The sequence below is a fragment of the Elephantulus edwardii genome, unplaced genomic scaffold (assembly GCF_000299155.1).
Source record: "Elephantulus edwardii isolate Elephantulus edwardi_28Jun2011 unplaced genomic scaffold, EleEdw1.0 scaffold00116, whole genome shotgun sequence".
Classification (NCBI taxonomy): Eukaryota; Metazoa; Chordata; class Mammalia; order Macroscelidea; family Macroscelididae; genus Elephantulus; species Elephantulus edwardii.
Genome location: NW_006399866.1, coordinates 4,160,621 through 4,187,858, shown reverse-complemented (window position 1 = coordinate 4,187,858; position 27,238 = coordinate 4,160,621). Strand labels below are relative to the sequence as shown.

Sequence of the window (27,238 nt, the reverse complement as noted above, 5' to 3'; positions counted from 1 at the left end):
AGGACTGTAGCCTTCAATGTGGATTGAGGCTCAATGTCAAGAAGACAAAGATTCTCACCACTGGACCAATTGGCAGCATCAGAATGGATGGTGAAGAGATTGAGATTGTTCACAGCTTTAGTCTGCTTGGCTCCACAATCAACAGTCTTGACACCTGCAGCCAGCAAATTAAAAGATGTATTGCCACGGTAAAGTCTGCTGTAAGGGACCTCTCTAAAGTACTGAAGAGCAGTGGTGTCTGATACAGATCATGGTCTTTGCAGTCACTTGCTATGCGTCAGAAAGTTGGACAATGACTAGGGAGGATAGAAGGACAGTTGATGCCTTTGAGCTTTGGTGTTGGAGAAGAGTGTTGAGGGTACCATGGACTGCTAAGAAAACAAACAGATTAATTCTGGAGAGGGTTAAACCGGGCTGCTCCTTGGAGGCAAGGATTCTGAGGCTTCGTCTGACATAACTTTGGTCATGTTGTAAGGAGAGACATCTTGGAGAAGGACATCATGCTTGGGAGGGTGGAGGGCAGGCACAAGAGGGGAAGGCCCTCTGAGGTGGATTGATTCAGTGACTGGGGTAATTGGGATGAGTGTGTCAGAGACAATGAGATTGGCACAGGACAGAACAGAGTTTAGGGCTATTGTACATAGGGTCGCTCGGAGTCTCAAGGGACTCAAGGCGCATAACAACAACAACACCACAATGTTCCTTTGCACTGTTTATACAACAACCTCCTGGTCTAGGTTTCATGTGAGCATAATTAAATGTTCTGGGATTCCATTCTTCTCAATGTTAGGCATAACTTGTTAGAATCCATACAGTCAAATGGCTTTACATAGTCAATAAAGCATAAATAGACATTCTTCTGGTAATCTTTACTTTCAGCCAATATCCATCTAACATCTACAGTGATTTCCCCTGGATAGCTTCTAAATCTTGCTTGAACGTCTCTGACAGTTCTCTATGTACTGTGGTAGCCATTTTTAAATGATCTTCAGCAGTATTTTGGTTGCATATGATATTGATAATATTAATGATTCCACATTTGTTGGATTACCTTTCTTGGAAATGGAAAGAAATTAAAATATTTTGAATGTATTCCATTTGAATTTCAAAATCATATTAAGACTAGGTTTGGAGCATTGAAGACCATATGAGTTGTGGGATGATATCCAGGGTATCATCCATCAAGAAAGCAAAAGGTTATTAATTACAAATACAGAAGAGAAAGAGAAAAACTGAAATAGATGTCCAAAAAGATTCTAAAAATTGTACTAGAGCTTTGAGAAGCCAAAACAAAGGGGAAAGATACTAAAGTAAAAGTTGAACAGAAGATTTTAAAGGTCGAGAAGACAGAGCAAAGTATTAAAATGGAATGTGCAGAGAGCTAGAATTGGAGAATAAAAAGGGAAGAACTCACTCTATATTTCTCAGAGAACTGAAAAACAAAGTTAAGCCTCAAGTCGCAAATATATTGAATGACCCAGAAAGCATCAAAAGAAGATGGAGAGAATACACAAGACTGTACCAAAAGGAATTGACTGACACTGAAAAATTTCAGGAAATAACCATATGTGCAGGAGTCAGTGTTAATGAAGGAGAAAGTAGAAGCTGCATTAAAGGCATTCACAAAAAATAAGGCCCCAGGAATCAATGGGATATAAGTTGACTTGTTTCAGTTAACAGATGCATCCCTGGATGTGCTCACTAGTCTGCCAGGAAATTTGGAGGACAGCTGTCTGGCCAATGGGTTGGAAGAGGTCTATATTTGTTTTTTATGTGGAGGGGAGATACCTTGACAGGCAACCCAATAGAACAGGCCATTACCTATATCTCTAGTACCTTCAGCTCAAGTCTTACTCTCCCTTGATATGCTGAGCTCCCATGTGCTCTGCCCAGTGGCCTGGCAGCCCTGGGACATGCTCAGATAGCTTTGTAGAGTAGGGTATAATCAACCAGCCTTTGATGGATTGTCTGAAGCAAATCCAAAACCATGAAGGGTAGACTATCCCAGCAGAGGGCACTACCTGCCCTGGCCCCCCAAGACAGGTATCCACCTCACCTTTCTCTGCTCCACCATTGTGTGACCTCTGTCAGCTTTGCTTACATTAAAGAGTGGCTGGTGGGGGAGGGCAGGAGCTACTGGGCGCTTTAAACTGCTTAGCATGCTCCCCACAGCCTCTCTGGGGCCAGCTGTTCCTTTCTCTACTCTCAGTGTCTGTTTGCTGATCCCCTCCCTACCTCCCTCCTTTGCCCCCCTCCCACCTCCCAGCCCTGTGCAAAATTGCTTTTGAAAAGATCCACTTTCTGCTTAATTAAACAATGAGGAGCGTCCCCTCGCACATCTGTAAACCTCCTTCTGAGGCCAGTTTAGCCCACAAACTGCTCCATTCTTACCCCCATTCACTTGTAAATGCACCCTCTGATGTTCTCTCCACCCCCTCTTCTCTCCTACTCTGCTATCCCAGCTCTTTCTTCTCCCTTTCAACTAAGGCCTGGGGTGAGCTCCCAGAAGAGCCCTGCCTTGGAGCCTGGTGGACTTGGTGGGATGGGCGCTTTAACTGAGGGAAAGGAAGGTTTAAGGGATCAGTCTCTATCCCAAATCTGAAGAACTAATAAGGAAGAAGGGACACGTTTATTGGTGTGTTCCACATGGCCCAACTTTTCCCAGTGGGTAGAAATGATGGGAACACAGAGTTTCTGCTTGGGATAGAAGAGTTCTTAGCTGTCAGAGCTACTCCATAGGGGTGTTGACCTCTCCGTTCCTAGAGATATTCAAGGAGAGGTTTGATGAGAGCTTACTCATAGATCTGTTGTAGTGGGGATTCAAGAAGAACCTCTAGGTTATTCCCTCAAGCCCCAAAACACTAGGACTTAACCTCCTTGAGGGCTCTGCCCCAGTTGATAGGTGGTATCTACCAGACAAGAACAAGTCCACTGGGGCCAGGGGTTCTGGTGGAAGCTTCTGTAGCTGCTCTTTAAAATGCGCATGCCGGCAAGCTCTGGTGGCTTAGTGGCAAGAAGCTACACTGTAAATCCCAGAGGTGTGCGGTTCAAATCCACCAGATGCTTTGCTGGAGAAGGAGGAACAATCTCTTCCTGTACCAGTCAAATCTGATTTGATGGTACACACAAAAAATAATAATAAAAATAAGATAAAAATAAAAAAATGCACATGCCATGATGCCTCTCTGCCAGCAGCTTTTAAGAGAGGCTGGCATGGAGAGACTGGAGAATCCAAAATCACTATGTGTGGACAGCTCAAAGCTTCCATCTATTAAGCACATCGTGTGTTTGACATTATGCTGGGCATGCTGCTTCACGACAACTTTTTGGGATTCATATTCTTTTTTTTTCTTTTTTTTTGGATTCATATTCTTATTTCCATTTTTCAGATGAGACTGAGAGAGGTGAGATGGCTTCTTGCTAAAGGCCATCCATCACACAGCCCAGGTCATTCTAACTCCAGAATCTCTGCTCCTTTGTAGAACAGCAAATCCTGTTACCTCCTTCTCCCCAAATGACCTGTCCAGATCCCAAGGCTGCCTGCACCAGGAACTTTAGATCAGCATTATCATCTCCTTCCTCTGCTGTTTCTGGTCTAGGGACCTTGTGGCCTAGACTGTCTGCCCTATGAGCCAAACCCAGACATCTGATAGATCTAAATATCTAAAATAGAGTAAGAGCCATTGTCTCCTGATCACCCATTCTCTCCCTAGCTTCTGGTGGCAAGGTCATGTACTCCACAGAAAACTGAGATTAGTGCCTGACTGTATGCCACTCTCCCAAGCTGTCTGAGCCTGTCTACAGGGGCCCTGTATGTGGAAACTCAGGGTGCCAGGGAAGAGCACAGAGTACAGGTTCCTCCTCCAGGTCATGGAATAGTTTCATCCTTGAGGTGAACCCTCATTTGATCCTCACAACCTAAGAGTCATTTTTACCATTTCTGTTTGATAAAAAAGGAAATAAGGCCTAGAGAGATTTCTTTACTTGAGGTCATATGTCTTTGGCTAAAGCACTGATAGAATTTAACTCAAAATCAAGGCATAGACACACAGGAGCACAAGCCTGGGTGGTGTGGACTCAACACCCAGAGAGAAGTCATGTAGGAGATGGTCCTGACGTTCAGGAGGAAGTAGAGGCCTCTTCCAAAATCTGTTCCTTCACAAGGCCTTCAAGGCCCTGCACAGTCTGGTCCCTCGTTGCTGTTCTGTCCACATCTCATGCTGATCATCTTGCCGCTCTGTCCCAGTGTCTTGAACCTGGCAGTTCCATCCTGCCTCTGGTCTTCCCATATGCTCTTCCTTCTGCCCGGAATGCCTTCTGACTCATCCCACCCCATTCATCCTCAGGCCTCATTTTCAATATGAACATTCATAAAAGCTTTTCCTGATTGCAGACCAAAGGCAATCTCTTGGTAAACACTTTCACAGTCTCTTGAATGTTTTTTATAGCATATATCACAAGTAATTAAATAACTGAATATTATTCCCCTCTGTTGACAAGCTCTTTGAGGGACGTGACAGCCTTATCACCATCTCTCTGGTACCTAACTAGTACCTAGTAGTTGCTCAATAAACACTTGTTCTGTGAACAATTGTATGAGGCCCTAGGAGATCACGCTCAGTAGGAATGAGAAGTCTAGACACAGAGGAGCAAGGTGAAAGTGAGATTCCCCAGCCCCATCCATCCCAGAGTCATCCACTGGCCCCTGACTGCTTAACCCTTCCTCCTCCCCTGGGCCTCCGGAAGCCATCTGGCTTAGAAGCTATTTGCATATTGTCTGGGCCTCAACAAGCCTAGCAAGAGGTCCCTGGGGATGTGTTTCAGGCCAGGCCAAGTGCCCCTTGCAGTCTGCAAAGGGAGTCATGAGTTCCACTCTCCCCACCCCCAAATCCAGGCATGGGGGAACAATACAGGGGTGATGCAGTAGCCTCACCATGGTAACAGGCTATCAAGAATGTGGGCAGGCCTTTTGAGGATAGGGGCAAAGGAGGAGGGAGTGACCTCAGCAAATAGGAGCATCATGATAAATGAGCCAGCAGCAGGCTCACCCCCACCCCATCCCTCTGGGACTCCATGATGGTACCAACACTTGGATGACCACTAGCCCTCCTTCCCACCATCCCAGTCCTACACGGAGTGGAGCAGAAATCTCCTTTTAAAGAAAGCCAGGACTACTAACTGAATGGAGTCCTGCCTTTATACAGCCATGCATAACTATAGAGGTAGAGCTGTTGACTTTCTGGCCAGGTACCCCCCAGTCCCTCTCATTGCCTCTGCACATTCAGGCACAATCTGCCCGCCAAGAGCTGCTGATGGATGTGTCAGGCCCCAGCAGCTCGATCGAGCGGCTATAAGATGTATGAGCTAGCAGCCCACCAGACAGTGCCAAGATGGAGGCCGAGAGGAGCCAGAGCCAAAGGGGAACCTCTGAAACCTAGGCCTGTAGGGGGAGCCCAGCCAGGAGTCCACAAGTGGAAAGTAGTAGATGGATGCAGTATTCCCATCCTGCCTGCTCCATGGACTGAAGAGCCCAATCTGCTTTGTTCACAAGTAGAAATTAAGATTGAAGGACAACAAGTCCGTCTGTTACACTTTGTCTGTCATCCTGTGCTGTGCTGGCATATGGTCCAGGAAGGTTGGCACCAAGCAAAGGGCAGTGGTCCATCCAGGATGCAGACCCAACAGTACAGCCACCTGCCTGCCCAGGGGTGGCCCTGAGCCCGTTGAGAGTGCTTTGAGCACTGTCTGGTACAAGTGCCCCATCTGGGGCTAAACTGGAAGCAGAGCTGTGGAGGGCCTGCACATCCACAGCCTGGCCTTTGCCACACTCCAAAGTCTTGTGATATCTAGGCAGAAAACCAACACCAACACATAGCCTGGCACATTCTCCCATGTATCTCTGGGCTTTGTTTCAGCCATGGTTCTCTGACAGCAGGCACCTCGGAGATCCTGACTCAGGAGAATGGGTGGTTAACCCCAAGCCTCTACTGACTTCCCAGAGTTGGTTGTCTCCTCAGGTTTTCAATACCCAAAAGTCTCTAAGGCCAAGAACTCCAGCCGTCTCAAGAGAACAGCCTATTTAAGAAGCACATTGTTGAAAGCCATAGGCTTTCAGGAATTTGTGGAACCAGATCTGAAAATGCTGTGACTCGGGAATCTAGCTCTTGGGAAGGGAGTCCTTTAGACCAAAGAAAGGTCACCCCATAGACAGGGATGTCAGCCTCTGTATCGTGTAGAGATTGTCTGGCTGTAGAGGTTCTGGCTGTCCCAGAACTATAAAGACAACAGGGTTCTGCTAAACTGGAGAGGCACTTTTGACCCTGAGTTACTTGCTTCTCCAGGGAGAGCTTCAGGGTGACCGCCCTAGGTCTGGAGGGTACAGGGAAAAGGGGAGGGAAGGAGCAGTGATTTGTCAGCATCACTGGTAAAGGAGCCTCTCGCTTGCTTCTCTCTCTCTGCCAGAGGAAATTAACTGATGCTATCGGCCTAGCAATTGTTTTTCTTCCCTCACAAAGGGAAATGTATGCAGACCCCTCCAAGAGCAGAGCTGAATCCTTCTCATCTGGGACTGCCTGGAGAGATAAAGATGGAGGGGTTTTTTTTCTAGGCCTCTCACAGTCTATCTGTGGCAGTTTTTGGAGAGTCTGTTTCCCAACCCCCTTCAAGTTTGCCAGTTCCTTCTCCTGTCTGTCTTGAGTCCTCCTCCTCTAGGTAAATGCCACCATCTCTTTGTTCAAGCCATCAGCATTGCTAGGTGCCACTTTGCTGTAAAGACCTTACAGGCGGGTCACTGGCCTCTGTTAATTCATGTTCTCACCTTGGGAATCCATAAGTTCATGGACTTGGTGTATGGGAGGCCCTCTGAGTTCGCATATTTACTTCCTTATGGTCCTGGCAAGATTCTAGGGGCCAGGAATCATTTGAGACTAACTATAGTTTGTCCTGTGCTTTCTTCACCAGGGGACATTCGAAACCTCCTCATTTGGATCAAGAAGAATTTGCTAAAAGAACGCCCGGAGTTGTTCATCCAAGGAGACAGTGTGTGAGTACCTTTATTTCCTTCCCTGAAGGGGAGATGGGTGGGAAGGAAGGACATTTGAGCCACCATCCTCTAGTCCTCCTCAGCCTTCTCCGTGTGCTGTTCACCCCTCACCTCTCTGAAAAAACAGCTTCCATACAGCTTAGATCTAGGTCATTTACCACACTGGGTTGTTGGAAAATTTTTTAAAAACCCAGGTGAAATTGGTAAATTTCTCAAAAATACCTTGGATTCCACCTTCTTGTGGCCTCAAACTTTCTGTAGAAAATTGCTTAGGTAAATTACTTCCTATCTTCGAGCCTCATTTATTCTCCCCACACTGTAAGTACTGAGAAAAGACACTGCTCCAGAACTCTTTTATTTCTTTTTTCTTTTATTTTTTTATTTTATTATTTTTGTGTGAGTGTACCATCAAATCAGATCTGACTGGTACAGGAGGAGATTGTCCCTCCTTCCCCGGCAGAGCATCTGGTGGATTCGAATCGTGTGCCTCTGGGATTGTAGTTGCAGCTCCTTGCCACTAGACCACCAGAGCTCCCCCAGAACTCTTTTATTTCTTAACAGTCTATAACAGTGCCATGCAGCAGAATGTTCTGTAATGGTGAAGGTGGTCTGTATCTCTGCTATTCAACATGGTAGTCTTTTGCTACTATATTGGGTAGGGGTATTGAGTCATTAAAATATGGTCAGTGTGGCTGAGCAATTGAATTTTCCCTTTTAAGTCAATAAATTGGATCAAAGGAAAGACAATATGTTTTAAGGGATTGATCATGCATTGTAATTAATAACATCACATTAATGAATTGTAATTAATGTTATAAAACAAAATGTATATGAATAAGTGAATGAAAAACCAATATTATTTTTGAACTTTCACTCAAAAATAAAGTTTTAAATAAAAATTTTATTTTATTCCATTTTAACTTAAATGGCCATGTGGGACTAGTGTCTACATATTAACTGGACAGGTCTAGGATTCCAGGGAGTCACTGTGTGCACATGTACATGCTGCATGCATACAACCACATTTGTGGACACCCCTACCCCCAGTTCAAAACTTCTATACCTGTCCCAGGCCAAGCCAAAACTACTGAGAAAGGAACCAGACTCTAAGTGCCAACAAGTCACTTTATTTATAAAACAAGGCCAGCTTTAATATGTTAAAAAAAATGTGAAGAGCTGTTAGTAGACCCAGTTACATGCCTGGAAGTGTAGGTCACTAGTGAATCTGGTAAACAGGAGCTCCTGGTTCTGTTAATGGTCCAGTAATCCTCATGGCTCACCACCAGGAACAACTGTGCTCCTTGATTCCATGCCAGTAAAAGCTTGACCAGGATGCCCAGCCAAATATTGGCTGGCCTCTCCATGCCAGACAGGGTTGCTTTGTAGCATTCAGGTTCTTGGTGCGACTGGCGGCCTTCCCTGTTCCAGGAAAGCCAAGATCACTTCCTCCAGAGTAGACACACAGAATGCCTAGAAGCCAAAATTTGTTTCTAGCACCAAGGAGGGTAGTCAGACCACTCACATGATATGACATGCTGCTGTGTACTCATAATTACCATGACACATGTAGAAGCAAACAAATGCTTCACAAGTGTTGTCACAACCCAGCCTTTCCCAGGTTTTGTACAGAAGACACTATAAAAGGCAGTGATTGCAGAAGAGGAAGGGAATGCTCAGTGAAAAAAGTACCTTGCCCCCCCCCCAAAAAAAACAACCCCAAATCAAAAAAGTACTTTGGTTTCATGATCTGGTGGTGGTTCTAGAATTTAGATTAGATCTTTAACTCCTCAGAAGGAAACACTGCCTACCACACTGTCCTGCAACTCAGAGTCTAAGACATACCGCTTCTGTGATCACCTCCAGCCCTTCTCTCCTTGCTATTCACTAACCTCTTTCCTGCAGGCGGCCAGGAATTCTGGTGCTTGTCAACGATGCCGACTGGGAACTGCTGGTCAGTACCTCAGGTCAGGTCTCCCCCAGTCCCTACCCTCTTGTTTCAGCAGGAGACCATTGGGCCTCTCATTGCATGGCTGGGTAATCCCCTGCCCCAGTGTAGTCCCCAGACTGAGGTGGCCCAAGTCCCTCACCCCCAAGTAAGGAAGGAGTGGATAGCTGGCTAGGGGAAGATATGCACTCTCCATCCTAGAGATTTCTAAGTTAACATGTAGAGTACCCATTTTTCTAGCAGTCTCTTTTTCTCCCAGAGCAGCTATGCCCCCGCTCCCCTTTCTTCCCCTCCAATATTTAGGGGGAGAAATTGGAAAAGTGCCCTGATGTATGTCCCTTTTCTCTCCCTTTCTTTCGGACCAGGGTGAGCTGGACTACCAGCTTCAGGACCAGGACAGCGTCCTCTTCATATCCACATTGCATGGAGGCTAAGAGCCCCTCTCTGTGCCTGGGGTACCTTTGGGTGAGGAGAACAGTCAGAGTCCCCTTGAGCCCAGCTTCCAAATCTCCCTATTCCCCTTGGCTGCTTTCTTTCCTGCTCTATCCCCTGAGCTTCCTCCAGGCAGAGAAAGGAGGCCAGGTGCTAAAAATGAGCCTTTCTCAGACACGTGAGCAGGGGAAGGAAGGAAGGCAGGCAGGCAGGCGCCTGAGCCCAGCACTCCCTCTTCCAGCAGCTGAGGGGGGGGGGGGTGTCCCCTGGGTGTCTCAGAAGTGGAGAGGGCTCTCCAGCTCCAGTGGCCAGAATATCCAGCTGCAGTGGGGTCCTAAGAACAAGCCTTGCTCTCTCCACTTCTGTGTCTCAGCCTAAATGTGGAGTGACCACTCTCCAGGCCACGGTGTCTTCGTGGGAAAGATGAGTGGACATGAAGAACTGATGGAAGCCCCTTTCTTCTCAGAGATCAGAGGAGTCTCCACCTCAGTTTCCCCATCTGGACAGCGGAGGGCTCTGCCTGTCCCCCACTGATATCATTATGGAACCCCAGCTGGGGTCCCTTATTCAGTGCTGACCCCCTCCCCACCCACTCAGCAGCTGCTCTTCCAACCACACCCCTCCTCTTGCTCCCTCCACCCCCAGCCCTTGACCCTGGCTTGCCTCACCCCACACAGGCCACCAGATGGGCTCCTAAGACCTTCCCCCAGCAAAAGGCCCCTCATGGGGGGGGGGGGGGTTGTAGTTTAAACTTGGGCCAGCAGATCGAAGCCTGGAGAGTTAGGTGTGACTGAATTTCCTCTTCTCCAACAATATAGAGTTATATATAGTTACAGAGCAGCTCATATGAAAATTAGGGGAGGCTTCCTAGTGGCACAAATGAATACTATCTCCCTTCTCACCTCCTTGCTGAAAGTAGGGTGGGGACAGGCAGTGCCACTTACCCCTCCTACCTGTATCCCTTCTGGAATTCTTGGGTCTCTGTGCCTGCAACAGCTGGCCATGGCAAATAAATAACTTGTTTACTAGTCCTAACTGGAGCCTCATCCTTAGAAACAGGCACCCCCTATTCCCCATCCATGGTTCTGGTGTAGCCCTTCTATTCTCAGCCTAGGGCTCTCAGAGCTGCCCTTCACCCTGAAAAAGGGTGGGGGTGGCAACCCAGACAGTCCAGGAAGGAGTTGCCAGGTGGACATTGTCTGGAGAGAGGGGCCTGCAGGCCCTGCTGTGCTGATTAGCCAGTCCTAGGGCATGCCTCGGCCTTACAGGCTGCAGCCCCAGTACCCAGAATGGGGTGACAAAGATGAAGCTCTTGAGCCTTGTTTCCTTCCTTTGACCTCAGGATAAAAAGCTTTGTTTGCTGGAGAGAAACCTAAAAAAAAAAACAAAACAAAAAACAACCCCGAAATTTAAAAAAAAAAAAAATTAGAGCCTTAATATCATCCCGCTTAAAACGTTGTTTTTCGTTAAATGTCAGTGATTTAAGGTGAAATTCTTCACACGCTTTAGATGACAGTGCCAAATGGTTTCCTCTTCTTGTGGGGGGCGCATAATTCCCAGCCCTGCTGTTAGTGCAGACCCTTAATGCAGGTGCTGATGGGGGCAGCCATGTTGCAACTTGGCTAGGAGCTCGTCAGGGTGTCGATTCAGACCTGTGGCCAGTGCTGTCCAGAGAGGCTGTATGGCCAGCCCTAATTAGATGCTCAGGTTAGCGTTTCTGCCTTATGACACAGAGCAGAAATTTGAGTGGCCTCCTATGGCAACATTTTAGAGGATCATCGATCCAGATTCTTATAACCTGGAAGTCCCTCCCTGGCCTCTCAGCCCCCTTGAGCTGTATCTGTGGCCCATCACCCACCTAGGATTCCTGGTTCTGAAAACCAGCGGCTAGCATGCCTTTCCCCTCAGTAAAGGCTAAGCCCTTCCTCCCTTCCTGCCGGGTACCCCAATTAATTCTGAGAGTAGGGCAGGAGGATGGAGTGGAAAAAACTCAGCCCTCAGCCTGGCTGGGAATGGGGATGCTGCCCGGCATCCCAAATAGACAAGGCCCTAGTGGGTCACTCAGGACCATTTCAGGCATTTTCAAGACAAACCCAAGGTTGGAGGAGAGTCAGACAGGTGGTGACACACGTTGGCCCTCAGCAGTTCCCAACTGCTCCCTCCCTCAGGCACCTCCTGGTGAGTTGGCCATTACCCCTGCTTTTGAGGAAATGAACGCATAAATAAACCCCACTAATTCTGAAGATACTTCTTTAATGAAAAGGATTTGTTGAAGTTCTATTTCCAAAGCTGAGGCGACTGCCCAACTGGAGCGCCTAATTCCCGACTCCTCGCAGGCTCCACGGCTGAAGCCGCCAGTCCATCATTGGGTCTGGAGGGGCTGACGGGAGGGGTCAGTTTGCAGGGAACTTAGGGGTTGGTTTACGCATTTTGGTTGTTGTCATTTGGGCATATTGGTGAGGGAAGAGGTGAGAACCTATTCCAAACGAATTAGCCAGGCGCAGTCAGCGCCGACATCTTCTGCAGCTCGGCTTTGGCTCAGGGTGAGCTGACCGACCACGTTCGGACCCCTGCTATGTGCCAGCTTCCCTTAAGCCGAAATTTGAAAGGGGGACGAATGACTTGATTGTCTGGAGTGCTGCAGGAGCTGGGACCGTGGAGGAGGAGGAGGAGGATGGCGTCAGGGCTCAGCGTCCTCGTCTGTGCGCTTCCTCTGTACACCCACTCAGGCCGGCTGGGGCCAAAGTCCTAGCCGAGGCCTGAGGCCAATATGCTGCCTCCTGAGGGATCTTGCTGGCACAGAGCTGGGTCCTTGCCGACCCCCACCCCTGTTGCATGTGGAGTTCAGCCACAGATGTCCAGCCACAATTCTCGGTTGGCCGCAGACTCGTACAAGAATTGCGTTTGGACAATCAGCGGCGAAGCTCCGGAGTTAAGGCCCCAATTTTCTGTGTGGGGTTGCATTGTACTTCTTAAAACCACTGGATCAGAAGATCTCTGGAGACGTGTGTCCGACTACCTCCCAGACGCTCAGCGGTCACGGCCCATCCCGCGGTAAGGTGAACAAGCACATCACGCGAATCTCAACCCCGCACAGGCATCCCCATCACCCCTAGTGTGTGTTGCCATCGATCACGGGCCAGGGTCCCCAGAGTTGCCTGGAAGGTCTCTATACGGCCTCAGGTCAGGGGGACCCTCCTCTGTCAGGCCCAGGAAACCCAGACACCCCTCTCCCCCCCCCAGCCTAGACTCCTGCAGCTCACTGGGAATCCCGAAAGCGGGGACCCAGACCAGGGAGCGTTTACAAGCCCAGGGGTCTGGACTGCTGGACTCTTGGGTATTCCGCCCCCGCCCAGCCCCGCGCACGCACCAGCTCCAGCTCGGGTGCTTTCCGCTTCCCTGTAGACGAGTCCCGGCCAGGGTGCCTGGGGTGGCGGTGGCTGGCGGTGGCGATGGCCCCGGTGGTGGGGGAGCGCTGGAATGCGCTGCCGGGTCACCTGCAGTGCCCGGGGAGCCGGGCTGGGAGTCGGGCTGGCTGGCGAGGCGCAGGGCTGAACCCGAGCGGGCGCCTCTGGCGGCTAGGGGCCGGGGCGGGCTTTTAGTGGGCGCTCCAACAATACGGCCCTGGCGCGGAGAAAGGGGCTCGGCTGCAATTGGTACTGGATTTGAATAACGCCACGGGGCCATCAATGGTCATTGTGTCGGTGGGTAATGAATCTCCGCTGTCTCTTGGGCTGGCCAGGCAGCTGCAACCTGCGCTCAGGCAGCTCTTAAAGACATAGCGTGCCCCTCCCCAGGGGCCGCCCCCCACCTCTGCACCGGACCCCTCTCCCTCCCACCACCACCCAGCGCCCTCTACTTCCACTGCCCCGCCTGCTCCCTTGGCCTGACCCCTTTGCCCATTGCCCCCTCCCTCCTTCTGGACCAGGCATCCGCATCTCCAGCCCTACACTTCATGGACCTGACTGAGGCCCCTGGCCTTGACAGAGCTCCCTCAAAAGTGCCCATAGCCGCTTAAGGCCCTACTCTGCCCCTTCTCTGCATCTGAAACCAGGCCTTTTGAGCTCTCCTTCCTTAAGTACCTGACCCAAGGACTTTGAGTTAAGAGGGTGAAGAAAACAGTCTGGAGGTGATAGAAGACTATGTTAAAAAATAGAACAGGGTGTGCAATCCCAACTCCTATGCTATGGATGTTATCTCTAGAGACACATCCCCATTGGACACTGCCCCACCCCCCACCAAGGACCAAGGCTCCTGGATGCCTCAGCTCTAGCTTTGGGGAATGAGAAAGGACACAGGTGGGTGTTGGAAGATGTGGAATCACTTAACACCTGACATGTCATTGTCCCTCTGAATAGTACACCCATCCTGGAGCAGACACTCAGTTACATGTGTGCTGCTCCCCTCTACCTCTTGTTCAGATCTGGCACAGAGAAGATGTTTGGTACACATGCCTGTTTCTTGCCTCCAGATCTCAGCCTATCTTTCCCAGTGACAGCCTCAGGGAGGATGAGTGTCTAGCTATTCCTCCCAAGCATTCTGACCTTTAACCTCCCAGGGTTTCCCCAACTGCTCTGCCTGCATATGCCCTGCTGCCCTGCTTTGCAATGCCCTCCTCGCTCAGCTCACCACACAAGCTTTGGGCAGCCTTCTTGCATGATGAGACCCTTCTGCATTGTGATTGATGCCTGGTTCTCCACACTAGCACAGGAAATCCTCCCTATTGATCTTTGTGCCTCAACAACTAAATGCAACACACCCTCCAGCAATCATTAAATATCTGTCAGTTGATTGGATATATGCCTCATGATTTTATAATAAGTAAACCACATCACTTTGAAGTTTCTTATACAAATTGAAAAGATGTGAACTTTTGGCAAGTAACGCTTCAAATTGGGCTTTTTACAGAAGGTGCCCTGCTAATTGAAACCTAAATCCTCAGAATGCACCATTTTTTATATATTATTAATTTCAGTGAACATCCACAGAGATTTTGGAATTCTATTCATTCATTGTTGCACTTTTCTCCCCTCACACCCCACCCCCATCCCCTGTCGCTCCTCTCTTTGAAAAGCAGCAGAAAAACTCCTTCATTGGTACACAATCCCCCCCCGTACACCCCCTACCCCCACCCCAAATTTACTCCACTCTGCAACCCTCATTCTGGACTCTTATGATAATCATAATGCCCTAAAATATATTACTTTTAAACTATTCTATCCCTCATCGGCTTCAATGCAGTAAGCATAATTTATCCAGTTTTTCTCAGTCTTACCCCCACCTCAATGTCAGCCTCATTCTACAGCAGTGGCACCATATAGTATTTGTCCTTTTGTGACTGAGATATTCCACTCAGCATAATGTCCTCCAGGGTCACCCATTTTGAATAATATTACATGAGTTCCTTGTTTTTCAATGCAGTGTAGTATTCCTTTGGGAATGCACCATTTTTTAAATAGTCACACATTAATTACTGCCAGGTCACAACTAACATAGCTGACCTTTCAGCGAGTTTTCAGAGGCTTTAAGTTGCATTGGATGAGCTTACTCATCGTTCTCTCTTGGAGCATCTGGTGGATTTGAACCATCCACCTTGAGTTTTGCAATACAAACTCCCTACCAACTAGGTCACCAGAGCTCCCTTTATAATAATATAATAGCAAAACAGTAAGTAACAAGCCTAGCACCAAGTTCTTCGGAGGTATTTGTTGATTCTTCACAGCAACCCTGGGAAGGAGTTACTATTATCAATCCCATTGTACAGATGAAGAAACTGCGATTGGAAGTAGGTGCCCTGATTTACAGCTGGCAGATGATAGCATTGGAACTAGAATTTTAACTCCCTGCATGCTGTAGTTTCCCAGCCTTCACTTAGCAGATGCCAAACGTACTGGTATATATGCTCACTTAAAATGGCAAAGCCCGGGAGACACTGCCCTCATAAATCCAGCTGCAGCCTCACCCCAGTCTGCCATGACCACAAAAATGATGCATATCTTGTGAAGTGCTATTTGGTCAATTTTAACTCAGTCACTTTGTGTGATAGAGTAAATGTACCCCATAGGTTTGGGGAATTTTTTTGGCAGCAAACTTTATCAACCAAAATATCTGTCACCTTTTCTTCCACAGAGCTACTTGGATGGATTTGAATGCCAGCCTTTTGATTAGCAGCAGGGAGCTCAAATATTTTGCCTTCAGGACTCTTTAAAATCCATCATTCTTAAAAACAGCTGTCAGTTCTGAGCTAAAAAAACCTTATTGCCATCAAGTCAGAACTGACTCATCATTGACCCTTCAGCAGATTTTTTTTCCCCCGAGCAGATTTTTAGAGGCTGAAAGTCCTACAGGAGATGATTGCTTATCTTTCTCCCAAGGAGCTGATGGTGAATTTGAACCACCAATCCACCAGAGGCATCTCCTTTGGATTTAGCAGCCTAACTATTCCTACAAACTGACTGTGCCATTGGTCCTGCACTGACAAGATAACTTCCCCTCATCCTAAGGGAAACAGAAGAATTCAGAATTACTGTACTACAAGTGTAAAACGCCTACTGTGTGCTGGTCTGGAATTTAGTGGACAGATGTCCCTGAAAAGGATGGACAGTGTGCACCCCAGGGGGGTCGGGGAGGGAAAGAGCTGCCTGAGAAGAATGGGGATTAGGTAATGGTGTGGCCCTGGCACTGGTAGTGGGAACAACATGTTCCAAAGTCAAAAAGGGGGTGGGGGGCGGAAGAACTTGATGAGTTCTGAGGAAAGAAAGAAATTGGGTGTGGTGGAAGGGCAGAGAGGAAGAGGAAGTGCTGGATAAAGCTAAGGCCCAACCCAACTAGCCTTGTATGCTGTGGGGAGGATTTGCGATTTTATTCTAAACTCTGTGGGGATCCTGTAAAGTCTGACAAGTTCAGATTTACATTTTTAAAGGTTTACTGGGGTACTTTTTACTGAGGCCCAGCAAAGATAATAGGTGGGGGGATGAGGAGGCTATGTTGGGTAAGGAGATGAAGTTAGACTTTAGGCTATTGCTGGTTTGGTGGTAGCCTGATTTAGATGATGGCAGAGTTGGATCCTTAATTGTGTGCTTGATGGTCTAGTGATCTCAGGCAGGTTGTTGATTGGCAAAGCAACATTTGATGAGGACCTGATATACACAAAATACTATGTGTTTGCAAGAGGTGGTGTGGGGGAAGAGAAAGATGAACAGAATATGTTTCCTCTCCGAAAGTATCTATCTAGGGGACAAGTGTATCTAGGGGACAGAAGTATTCAACTAACCCCAATAATAGGAACAGAACCACAAGAAAATGCTTTCACTGAGATGATCTGATGGTCTGATTCAGGAAGATTATGTTGGGGGTTCATTCTTATATAATTATGTGAGTTGAATAATGTTAATTAGCCAAGGGCTATGGTTGTGAAACAACTTCCTGGAAGAAACACTATTTGCCTTGGGCTTCCAGGCCAGTAGAATATACCTTGGTTATGACTGTGTGAGTGGGACAGTTATTTATGCCTGTCCTAGCTCTCTAAAGGCCATAGTCTTACTGTGAGGATCCACACAGACTTTCCATTTACTTGGGTTAAAGTGTTACATGCATGGTGTCTGCTTTCAACTTTCTCCATTGTCCCTTCTTAAAACTAACTCTAAAGAAGAAAATTACAAATTGTCCATGCTACCAAGTAAGACCGACCACTAACAGCATGCTCTTCTCATCAGTACTGACAGTTTAACAAGGATTTGCCTACACAAGAGTCCAGAATTAAGGTTGCATAGTGGAGTGTACTCGGGGCAGTAGGAGGGGTGTGGGGGGATTGTATACCAAAGAAAGAATTTTTCTTTTACTTTTCAAAAAGAAATGTGAACTGGGGGGATGGGGAGGGCTGGGCAGGGAGAAAAGTGCAACAATGAATGAATGGAAATCCAAAATCTCTGTAGATGTTCGTTAAAATTAATAAAATAAAATTTTTTTAAAAAACCAACAAGAATTTGCCTAACCAAACATCCAAGTCCAACCCAAGACTTGGTCCGTTAGTGGTGTTTGAATGAATGAATGACTTGCTTATTAAGGTAATGATTAAATGAATGAGTAGGTGGACAGACAAGTGGATGAAAAATGAACTTGGGGATTGATATTTCCTTAGAAAGTTGGGAATACAAATACCATTTGATGCAGCAATTCCACTACTAGATATCTCAAAGAAATAAAAACTGCACTGCAAGCTGACGTAGTCACACCCATGTTTATTGAAGCTCTATTTACAATAACAAAGAGTTGGAAACAACCTACATGTTCATCAGGGGATGAAAGAAAAATGTAAAATATTGCACAACATGGATGAAATGACAACAAATATTTAGTGACAAAACTCTGTTACAAAAGGACAATTAACAGTATAAGACCACCAACATAAAAAAGCTAAGAAACTACTTTTACACAATATCAGTCTTGGAGAGTTACCAGAGCTGAGAAGAGAGGAAAAAAAGGAGCCAGGGGGTGATTGAATGACTGGATGAAAGCTGAAATGAATGAAGAATTGACCTGTGTTACGTGAATGTCCTGTAGACTAAGATTCTGCTCTGGAGCCCGAAGAACTGGCTGGAGAGGAGTTTCTCTGAGGAGACTTTCCATTGAGCTATGGCCTCCATCCTATACTTTGAAGACAGGCCCAGAACCCAGAGCATCCAGACAAAACAAGTGTCTAGAGAACATCTGTGACAGCCAGCCACTAGGGCTTTATCTCTGGGCTGAGCATTTTCAATCCTGGAGTCTTATCCCCAAGTGCTGCCATCAATCCAGGTTTTACTGTAATCTGACCAACTCACCTGGGATGGAGGAAACACCTATATACTGTCTCTAGTCAATGTACATCCCCAGGTCAAACTCTTGTCTGCACTGGGCTCTAACTTCCCATTATTTATACAAAGACTAAGAGAGCATCCAAGATGGTGAGATGCCCAGCAGCCTTCTTTCAGAAAGTAATTTACAGATCCCCATTCTCAAGAGAAGGATCCCGAGAACCTCTCTGCCCAACACATTTCTGTTGATGAGAAATGTTTGCCTCCATGAAGTAGGTGCATTCAGGGCAGGGAAGTAATCCAATCTTAAAAGGGTCACCTCCTCTAGCCTGGCATGCTTCTTCCCATTTTGCTGTTGTGGTTTCCTCATTGAATGTATCACCCTGTGAAATTTCTTCACCACTTGTCTTATTTTGTCTCCCTAGCAGAATGTAAATCTTATATGGACAAGGACCCATGTCCTGTTCATTGCTGTGTCCCCAGCTCTTGGAACAATGCTTGACCCTTGTCCAGTGCCAATGAGTTAATTCCACCTTACAGCAACCCTATGCATAACCGAACACTGCCCACTTCTTCATTTGTGCCATTTTCACAAATGTTGCAACCACTGTATTAGTCCAATTGTTGAAGTTCTTGCTCTTTTTCACAGACCCTCTGATACCAAGTATGACATTCTTATCCAGGGACCAGTCTTTCTGATACCACATCCAAAGTACATGAGCTGAAATCTCATCATCCTTACTTCTGAGACAGACTTATTTTTCTAGAAGACAATATTAAATATTCCTCACCAATACCCAAACGTAAAGGTACCAATTCTTTAGTTTTCCTTTTTCACTGTCCAGCTTTTTACTGCATAGGAAGAGATTGAAAGGCACATTTTAGTTCTCTAAGTGATATCTTTACCTTTTTAGCACTTTAAAAGGTCTTTCGTTTCTAACAGATTGGCCCAGTACAGTATATCAGTTGATTTCTTGATTGTTGCTTCCATAGACATTGGTCATGAATCCAAGAAAATTAAAATCTTGACATCAGTCTTCTCTGTTTACATTACTTATTGATCTAGAAAGACTTGTCTTTCTTTTGCGGTGTTATCCATACTGGAAGCCTAATTCTTAGAAGGCACTAAGTCAAGTTTTACTAAATAACTGATTAGAAGAATAATAAATAGATAAATGCATGGATAGACTGCTGGTGTGATGGTATAGTGGTAGGAAGCTTCATTGCCAGCCCAAAGGCATGCGATTCAAGTCCCCCTAGTAGAGTGGAGCCACTAGAATTGAGAATAGATAGCAGGCATTATTCTGTTTATGTGGCATGTCCAGAATTAGCAAAGCTGCAGAGACAGAAAGCAAAATGAATACCTAGAACTGAGAGTAGGAGAAATGGGGAAGGATTGCTAGTGGACATGATTTCTTTCTGGAGTGATGAAAATACTAAAAAATTAATTGTGGGGAGCTTTGGTAGCCTAGTGGCAAAAAGCTGTGCTGCAATCCTAAAGGCACACAATTTGAATCCACCAGATGCTCTGCTGGAGAAGGAGTGGCAATCTCTTCCTGTGCCAGTCAGATCTGATTAAAGGGCACACAATAAGTAAAAAAAAAAAAAAGATATAAAAAAATTTAATTGTGGAAAAAAGGGAATAATTGATGTGGGCTTGTCTGATGGTAATAGGTTATCAGAAACTACTAACTTAGTGCAACTAAAGTTACATCTCTCTAAAACTTGATCTAGGGCTCAGGATTTCTAAGTGTCACTTAACTGCTAGGCATGTGACTTCCTTCCCTTGAGCCTCTATTTCCTAACAAGTAAAATGGGGAAAAAGAAATCTTTTCAGGGGATACTGTGAGGATTAAATGAGATAATACATGTTACTAGGCTCATTTTGTCAAAGGAAAATTTAGGGCCAAAGAAGGGATATGACCTGGCCTAGGTCACCAGCTGGTGAGTGACAGGTGAGAGGCTTAGGCCATTGTTGCTTGGCACCATCTCTTCCTTTATGTCATTATCTAGATCTTCAATCATGTGTCACGCCACCTCCCATCATCTCTACCACTCTTCCATCTTCCACCTTCTCTGGCTCAGAGCAGAGCTGAGGTAGCATGGTCTCCCAGAGCATCGGATGGGATGCTCTCTTCCCCCAACCCCCACCCTGCTCTACTCCTGGGGCCATGATGCTGTCTTGCCTTTGCTTGTAATAAAGAAAATATCTCAGCTACCCTTCCACGGTTGCTTGGCAACCCCAAAGGGGGGAGGGGGGAGGGAAGAGTAGGAGGGGAGGGGGGATTCTGGATCCAATCTGGAGACAAAGAGTAGGATTTGGGTGACATGGAGCCTATGCTTAGTGTTAACCTGGCCTGGGTGGGGGCGGGAGGAAGCCTCCCACCCCAGTGTCTCACACCAATAAATATGGATTAGGGAAATGGACAGAGTTTTTCCCACGGGCCTGAAAGGCCACATCTGACCTTTCTACCCCCTTTATGTACCAACGTGACAGTCAGAGCAAAGAGCAGGACCCCCTGAGATGCTCCCCCCCAAGTGGCCTTCTGACTTTGAGAAACTTTTCACCCTCCTCCTCCTCCTCCGGGCCCACCCAGCCCAGGTCACGGTTCTGCCTGGGCCTCTGTTCCAGGGATGGCAAGGAGGCTGGCTTTGGGGTAGCAGTCAGAAGCTCCCAGCTTTAGTGTCCACCTCAGGTCCTGCCTACCCTGGCTGGCATAGAGCCAGGTAGAAGGCCCTGGACTAGTGTCTGTAAAGGCCTGGGCTGCCTCCTGTACCCTCCTCTGCTCCTCCCACCTCATCTCTGCCTAAAGCAGGCAGCCCAACTCCCACTAGTGCCCCTACCACTCTCTCCTCATCTTCTACCTCACCTTGTCTCCTCCTTTTCCTCACAACTCTTTCCCATTTAGTTTCTTTTTTTATTTCCAGTGTAGCCCCCTTCTGTCCCAGGCTCCCTTATTTCTCCCCTACCCCCCACCATGAGAGTAGGAAGCCCCGTGGCTGACGTCCCAGAAGAGAAGATGTCAGGAGGGGTGGTGAAGGAGGGGCGGGACAGTGATCTCTCTCCCTGGTGCCCTGCCTGGCAGGCCACTGGCTGGGGGTGGGGACCTGTGCCTCTGAATAGAGTCAGTGTAGAGTCAGTAAAAGCAAACACCTCAGCCTGGATCTGGCTGGTCTGCATAGAAGGGGTGGGGAGAAAGGGGTAGAGGCCTGGGTTCATTCCAGCTTCCCCCACACACACACCCCATCAGCCATCTTCCCATTTTAGGAGGCCCTGTAGCTTCCTGGACCCCTGTCCCAGAGCCTCCAGGAGGAGAGTGGGGCTAAGGGTTAGGAATAAGACCTCTAGGGGACCTTTCCCTGCTCTTCTGCCCAGCCCCCAGCTAGTGCCCTTCCTGCCCAACAGATGCCAGGAAAATCTGTGTTTGGGAAGGGAGTTCTGGCACCTGAGTGCTGTCCAACCAAACCCGCCCTTCTCAGCAGCATAACCGGGGCATACTCCCCAGCAGTGTTATCCACCTTCTGTTCTGAGTGGGAACCCCAGATGCTCTGCCCCGGTGAGTGCTCCTTCCTCAGACCCCCACTTGCTAGGTAGGAAGGGAGGCCAAGTTGGTCCAGGGAGGGGATGTGCCAGAATCCCTTAAACTCTATGAGCCCCAAGAGTCTATAGCGTTGTTGTGCCTATCTTGCCCTTTGTCTATGGTTCATGTGTCACTGGTGTTGATGTGGGGAACAGTAGGGATAGTTAGTGAAGCTGAAAGTCTGAGGATTAGGAGAGACAGGATAGGCTGGAGTCTGGGCATAGAACACTGGCTGCTAAACCAACTTCTTCATTTTAAGGCATGAGGAATCATAAAGGCTTCTATGATGGTTTCTTCTGAACATTTCAGATTCCAAGGGACTTTGAGAATGAACTCAGAGAGGGGAAGCAAGTGACACGGTCAGTGGAGATGCTGGGGCTCATACCCACCAGACCTGAAGGCAGTACTGTGTGCGCTATGTGAAATGCCAGCCATGGTTATCTCTATCCTTGTTTAATCCCTCTGTATTTAAGGGATTTAAAGGACCAGGCGGTTTTGAGGAAGACTCTGGATGGCACCTCCTGGGGTCGCCTACTTTTTCTCTCTGTTCTCAAGACAGCCCCTTTGCCTGTGAATCAGAGGTACTGCAGTGCTCCTCTGACTCCACCTGAGATTCCACAGCTTTTGCCTTACAAATCCTTATAGAACAAAGAGATCCCCTTTACTCTTGGTGTCGTCCAATCATAATTCCTTATGTAGTAATGAAAGACCAACTAATTGCCTGGGAAGCCAGATCAAGGCTGACTACATTTCACAGTATCCCTGTTTCCCTACCCTGAAGCTTCCAGTTATGTGGGACTTGGCTGGGAGAAACTCACCAGTCACTACAGCGCTGAGCCCTTGGGGTTAGGCACTTGATGTAAGGCCCCTAAATGCCCACCACAGTCTTGTGAGATAGGTTTGGTTTTAGAGATCAAAATTGGAGGCACAGAGAGCTGAAATAATTTGCCCACAGATAACACTGCAAGAAGGAGTCAGAGTTGATATCTGAACCTATATCTTGGCTCGATAGCCCAAGTGGCCTTAAGTTTTCTCTTAGAATGACTCTCCTTCGCAGGCAGTCTCCACCAGAGGTCATTGTGCCTATTCTGCTCTGGATGTCTGTTTAGCCCAGACCAACCTTTGCTCACAGACAAGAATCAATCTAGTTTTTAAAGACACCTGCTCCAAGGATGGACTCCCCTGGGAGTAATCAGACATTTATTTATTCATAGCATTCTGGCTAGGGAGGGGAGACCCTCCCACCCGCCCAGAACTCTCCAGTAGCCAGCTGCTTCACTCTTTCCACACTGCAATAAAATAGGAGTGAATCATTCTTGCATCTTATCTTGAGCTCCCCAACTTCTATGCTGTGTGGCCCTGGACTTATGACTCAACTTCTCTGAGTCTCAGTTTCTTAACTGTAAAGATACATCTGCTTTGTGAGGTTGGTGAGGATTCACTAAGGAAAAGAGGATGAGGGCCAGAAAGATCTTAGTGCAATACCTGCTTTTCCTGATGTCCTCAGAGCCAAATGAGTAATACCTACCACCATCATCATGCGTTAAAACTCTACCCACAAGACCTATGTCTCCTGCTTTTCAGACTCTTTGTCACAGAAAGATAAACTGAGGCGTATGACTTCCTCCGGGTCACAGAGCATATTAGTGGAGGAGGAGAAAGTAGATTTCCCCTGGTTCTCACTTGAATCCTTCCCATCTTTTCAGCTGTTCTCCTTTGCCCCTTCTCACTTTGTGCCTCCCCATCTTGCTAGGGGTGCCTGGCACCCAGACCTCCCTGCCCCATGAGAGAAGGGAGCAGTGGTTGCAGGAATAGCTTGGAGGCCCTGCGTGAGTTCTCAGCCGCAGCCCTTTGTCTGCTGCTTTGTGATGGTAAGTGCTGCTCCTAAATCAGCTCTGTGACACTGTTATTGTTGCCCAGGGCGCAAAGAGTCTAAACTTTTCCCCGAGGTCAAGAATGTGGCCAGTCCCCTAGCCTCTCAGAGCCAGGCCTGGGTGGCTGGGGGTGGGGCTGGGGCCTCACCCCCAGGCTAGGGTGAGATATGGGGGGAGGGGGTCAGCTGGGAACAAAACGCTTTGAAAATGCCTCCTCTCCATCACTGCCAACATTGTCCGCTGCCCGCGGGGGACCTGGCACCGCCTTGCCGGGGCTTCGGCCCCCAGCCCTGGCCAGGCCCAGCCCGGCATCTGAAAATGGACAGAAGGTTATTGTCCCTTCCCGAAGCCCTTTGTCTGTCCCAGTTCCAGATGTCTAGGCTGGGACCAGAGAACTGACCCATGGTGGGCAGGAGGGAGGGGACAGAGGGGAGAGCACGGGTCACTGCATCCTGAGGGGTCGTGTTCCCAGATCCTGAGATCTCACCCAGCCATGGCCAACACACCTTCTGGACCATCTCTGTCCTGGGATTACCCCTGTCCCCATGTCCTTGCTCACTTCCCACCATCAGACCAGGATGTCAGCCTTGGGAGAAAAGGCCACAGTGGTACAGAGGGCTTGGGAGCACCACAGATGGGGTCTGCATCCCAGCTGTACCCTAGTAACTGTGGTCTTGGGTGAGCCATGCTCACTCTTTCCAGACTGTGGTCTGCAGCTGGGGACCTGCTTCCCTTCATTCACAAGTTGAGACAAAGGCCTCCCTCCTGTCTGTCAGCACCATTCTGAGCATGGGGACATAGTGATGAGCAGGTCACTTGGATACTTCCATTGATAATCCTAGTTAATATTTAGAGAGAACATTTCTTGCCACTTCCCTCTGTGTTATGTCCTGAGATAACCACTCTTACCTGCATTATCTCATCCTTTCCTTAACAAAATCAAAGACTCAGGCATTGCTCTTATTTTCTAGCTTTGGAGACCAAGGGATTGAGAGGTGAAATCATTTGACTAAAACCAGACAGCCAGGACACAGTGCAGTGGGATTCCAGCCCAGGCTTGCCACTGCCACAGAGAGTCATAATGTGACAATCAATGTTTGGAGGTACTGGACACAGAGCCTGGCACGGATGCTCAGGTCATCAGTGGTGTTGTTAATTCCATCTACCAGTATCCCCATTTCACTGATGGGGAAGCCAAAGCTCAGACTAGGGAAAGAGAAGCTGAACCTGCGAGCTCCAAGGAGCTCTGGTGGCCTAGTGGTAAGAAGCTGTGCTGCAATCCCAAAGGCCCACAGTTCAAATCCACTAGCTGCTCCATGGGGTGTGTGTGTGTGGGGAAATGGGTAGTCTCTTCCCATGCAGTTAACTGTCTGTGAAAACCAGCCAGAGGATCAGCTATGGGTTGGTTCTGACTCAACAAACTGGCAGCTGACTCTGGAGCCATTGGGGGAGGGGCCTTCTAAAATGGAAACATTCCCTACTTCACAGGTTTAATGCACTTTAGGATGATGCTTGGCACATAGCAAACAACTAAGGAGAGTAATTATTCCTATTGTTATAATTATGGTTATTATAACTACTGAGGTAACTTACCCTTTTGATGTTGTCTTCTTACCTAGGGTCACTTGAGGACAAGGCATTGTTGAGGAGAGGTTGGCATTTGTCAAAGGTAGTGATAAGATCAATGCTCTTTAGAGACCTTGAGAAGGGCCACCTCTGTGAGGAAGGGGGTGGGGGCAGAAAGGATCCATTGGGGCCGGGTGGGGGAAGGGGCTGTCTGGGCCCAGAGGAGTTAACAGCTCCCAGGCCCTGGCCCAGCAGGGCTGCCACGCAGCAGCCACAGCAGCAGCGGCTTTAGTGGAGGAGCCAGGGCTGCTTCCTGATGGGCAAAACAGCTGGCTGCCCAGGAAAAAGAAAACAGCTGGCCTGGTCCCAGCCTCCCTAAGGACAGAAGCAGAGCCTCCAAGGAGGACAGCTTCACATCTGGGGTCCTGGGAGAGGAGGGCTTGGCCAAGAAGGAGAGGATGGTCCTAAGAAGTGTGTGCGGGTGTTGGGTGGGATCCTAGAGATGAGGGAGGCATGCACAAATTCCTAGAGCAGGAGCCAGGGTATTCTGGGTTTAAGCAAAATGGTCAGGGGTGCTTCCAGCTGGGATTGGGGGGGGGCTCATTCTCCCCCTTAAGTAGGGAGCAGATGGGGGCAAGCCTCGGCTCAATTTGGGATCTTCTGGGACTGGCCTTGGACCTGAGGTGCGGAGGGAGCCCAAGCTGCATTTGGGGGCTTCTGTTTGTTGATTTGTACAAAGGACCAGGACTAGGGCGTGGGCCTGTCTTCTGTCCAGGATCCTGGGCTCTTTTGGCCACCAAGCTGGAGAGGGGCCCAGAGAGCCCCTCAACTCAGAAGCCGTGAAGTTGGCAGCTGGTAAGAGCTCCATCCAAGTGTCTTCCCTACTCTGCACTCTCATTCTCAGCTTGCTAGACTTCCAAGCTATTAGGACTCCTAATGCTGGGGCTCTCCCTAAGCCCTAGGGCACTTCTAGGTACCAGGGCACCTCCAGGTGCCCATCGGCAAGGTAGTGACACCTGGGATTTTGCATGAGGTTGAGAAGGCAGATAAGTTTAATGGGGTGTAGTCAGATCCTACCAGATCAGACCAGGTGGATTGACAGTGACTGCTGCAATGGGTTCGAGTGTGTGAGGATGACACAGGACAGGACAAGGTTCACCTCTGTTGTTCATAGGGTAGCGTACTCAACTCGATGGTACCTAACTGGACCAGGGACAGGTGCATCTACTCTGAATCCCAAGTTCCACATGCCTCTATACCCTAATTTTTCAGACCAAAAGGGCTTCTCTAGCCTACATTACTAGTCTCCAGAAAGAGGGGGTTAGCTCCCAACCCCAGTGTTCTTCTCCTTGCTCAAGGTCATGCTGTAGAGCCTTTGTTAGGGATCTGGCCTTGAAGCTGCTGAGACTCCAGAGGGGTGAAGGTGCTGAGGAAGCACACACTTCTTTCTGGGTCTCCATATCTGGAGCCAGAATAAAGCCTAAGGCACGAGCGCCACCATCTGGCTTTGGCCAGAATTACAGTGTCCAAAGGACAGTGGTGAGGCTACTCTCTGTGTGTGGGGGGGCAAACCCAGATCTTAACTAGATTTGTCCTGTCTGGATCCATTCAACTCAGCCAGACCGGAGTCCAAACAGTCTCTTCCCCCAGATGCCCCCAGTTTTAGGACCCTATCTGACCTATAGAATGAGTCCTTACACTCCAGAGGCCCATAGTTTCACAACTGAGCATGCCTCAAAATCACCTAAGAGGCTTCTTGAAACCGATTGCTTAGTCTCTGACCTCAGAGTTTCTAGAGATTCAGTAGATTTTAGAAAGGACCTAAGACTTTGAACTTGTGACAGTTTCCATGTGAGACTGATGCTCTTGATCCACAGACCATGCTTAGAGAAACCTTGCCCTAGAATTTCTTTCCATTCAGCCCCTTGCAACATGTTGTTACTATTATTATTATGACAGAAAAGGGAATGTGTATAAGTGGACATAAGTATTAGGCATTTGGT

General features: G+C 48.1%; 1 protein-coding gene across 1 annotated transcript in view; it reads left to right on the top strand.

The window, feature by feature from the left end:
- The window catches only part of URM1 (ubiquitin related modifier 1), a 28,628-nt gene extending 19,207 nt beyond the window's left edge, over nt 1–9,421 (top strand). The window contains exons 3-5 of the mRNA XM_006892502.1: nt 6,961–7,042; nt 8,945–8,993; nt 9,353–9,421. Of these exons, the coding sequence (XP_006892564.1) occupies nt 6,961–7,042; nt 8,945–8,993; nt 9,353–9,421 (200 nt within the window). The remainder of the gene's footprint in view (nt 1–6,960; nt 7,043–8,944; nt 8,994–9,352) is intronic.
- The last annotated feature ends 17,817 nt before the right edge of the window (nt 9,422–27,238 follow it).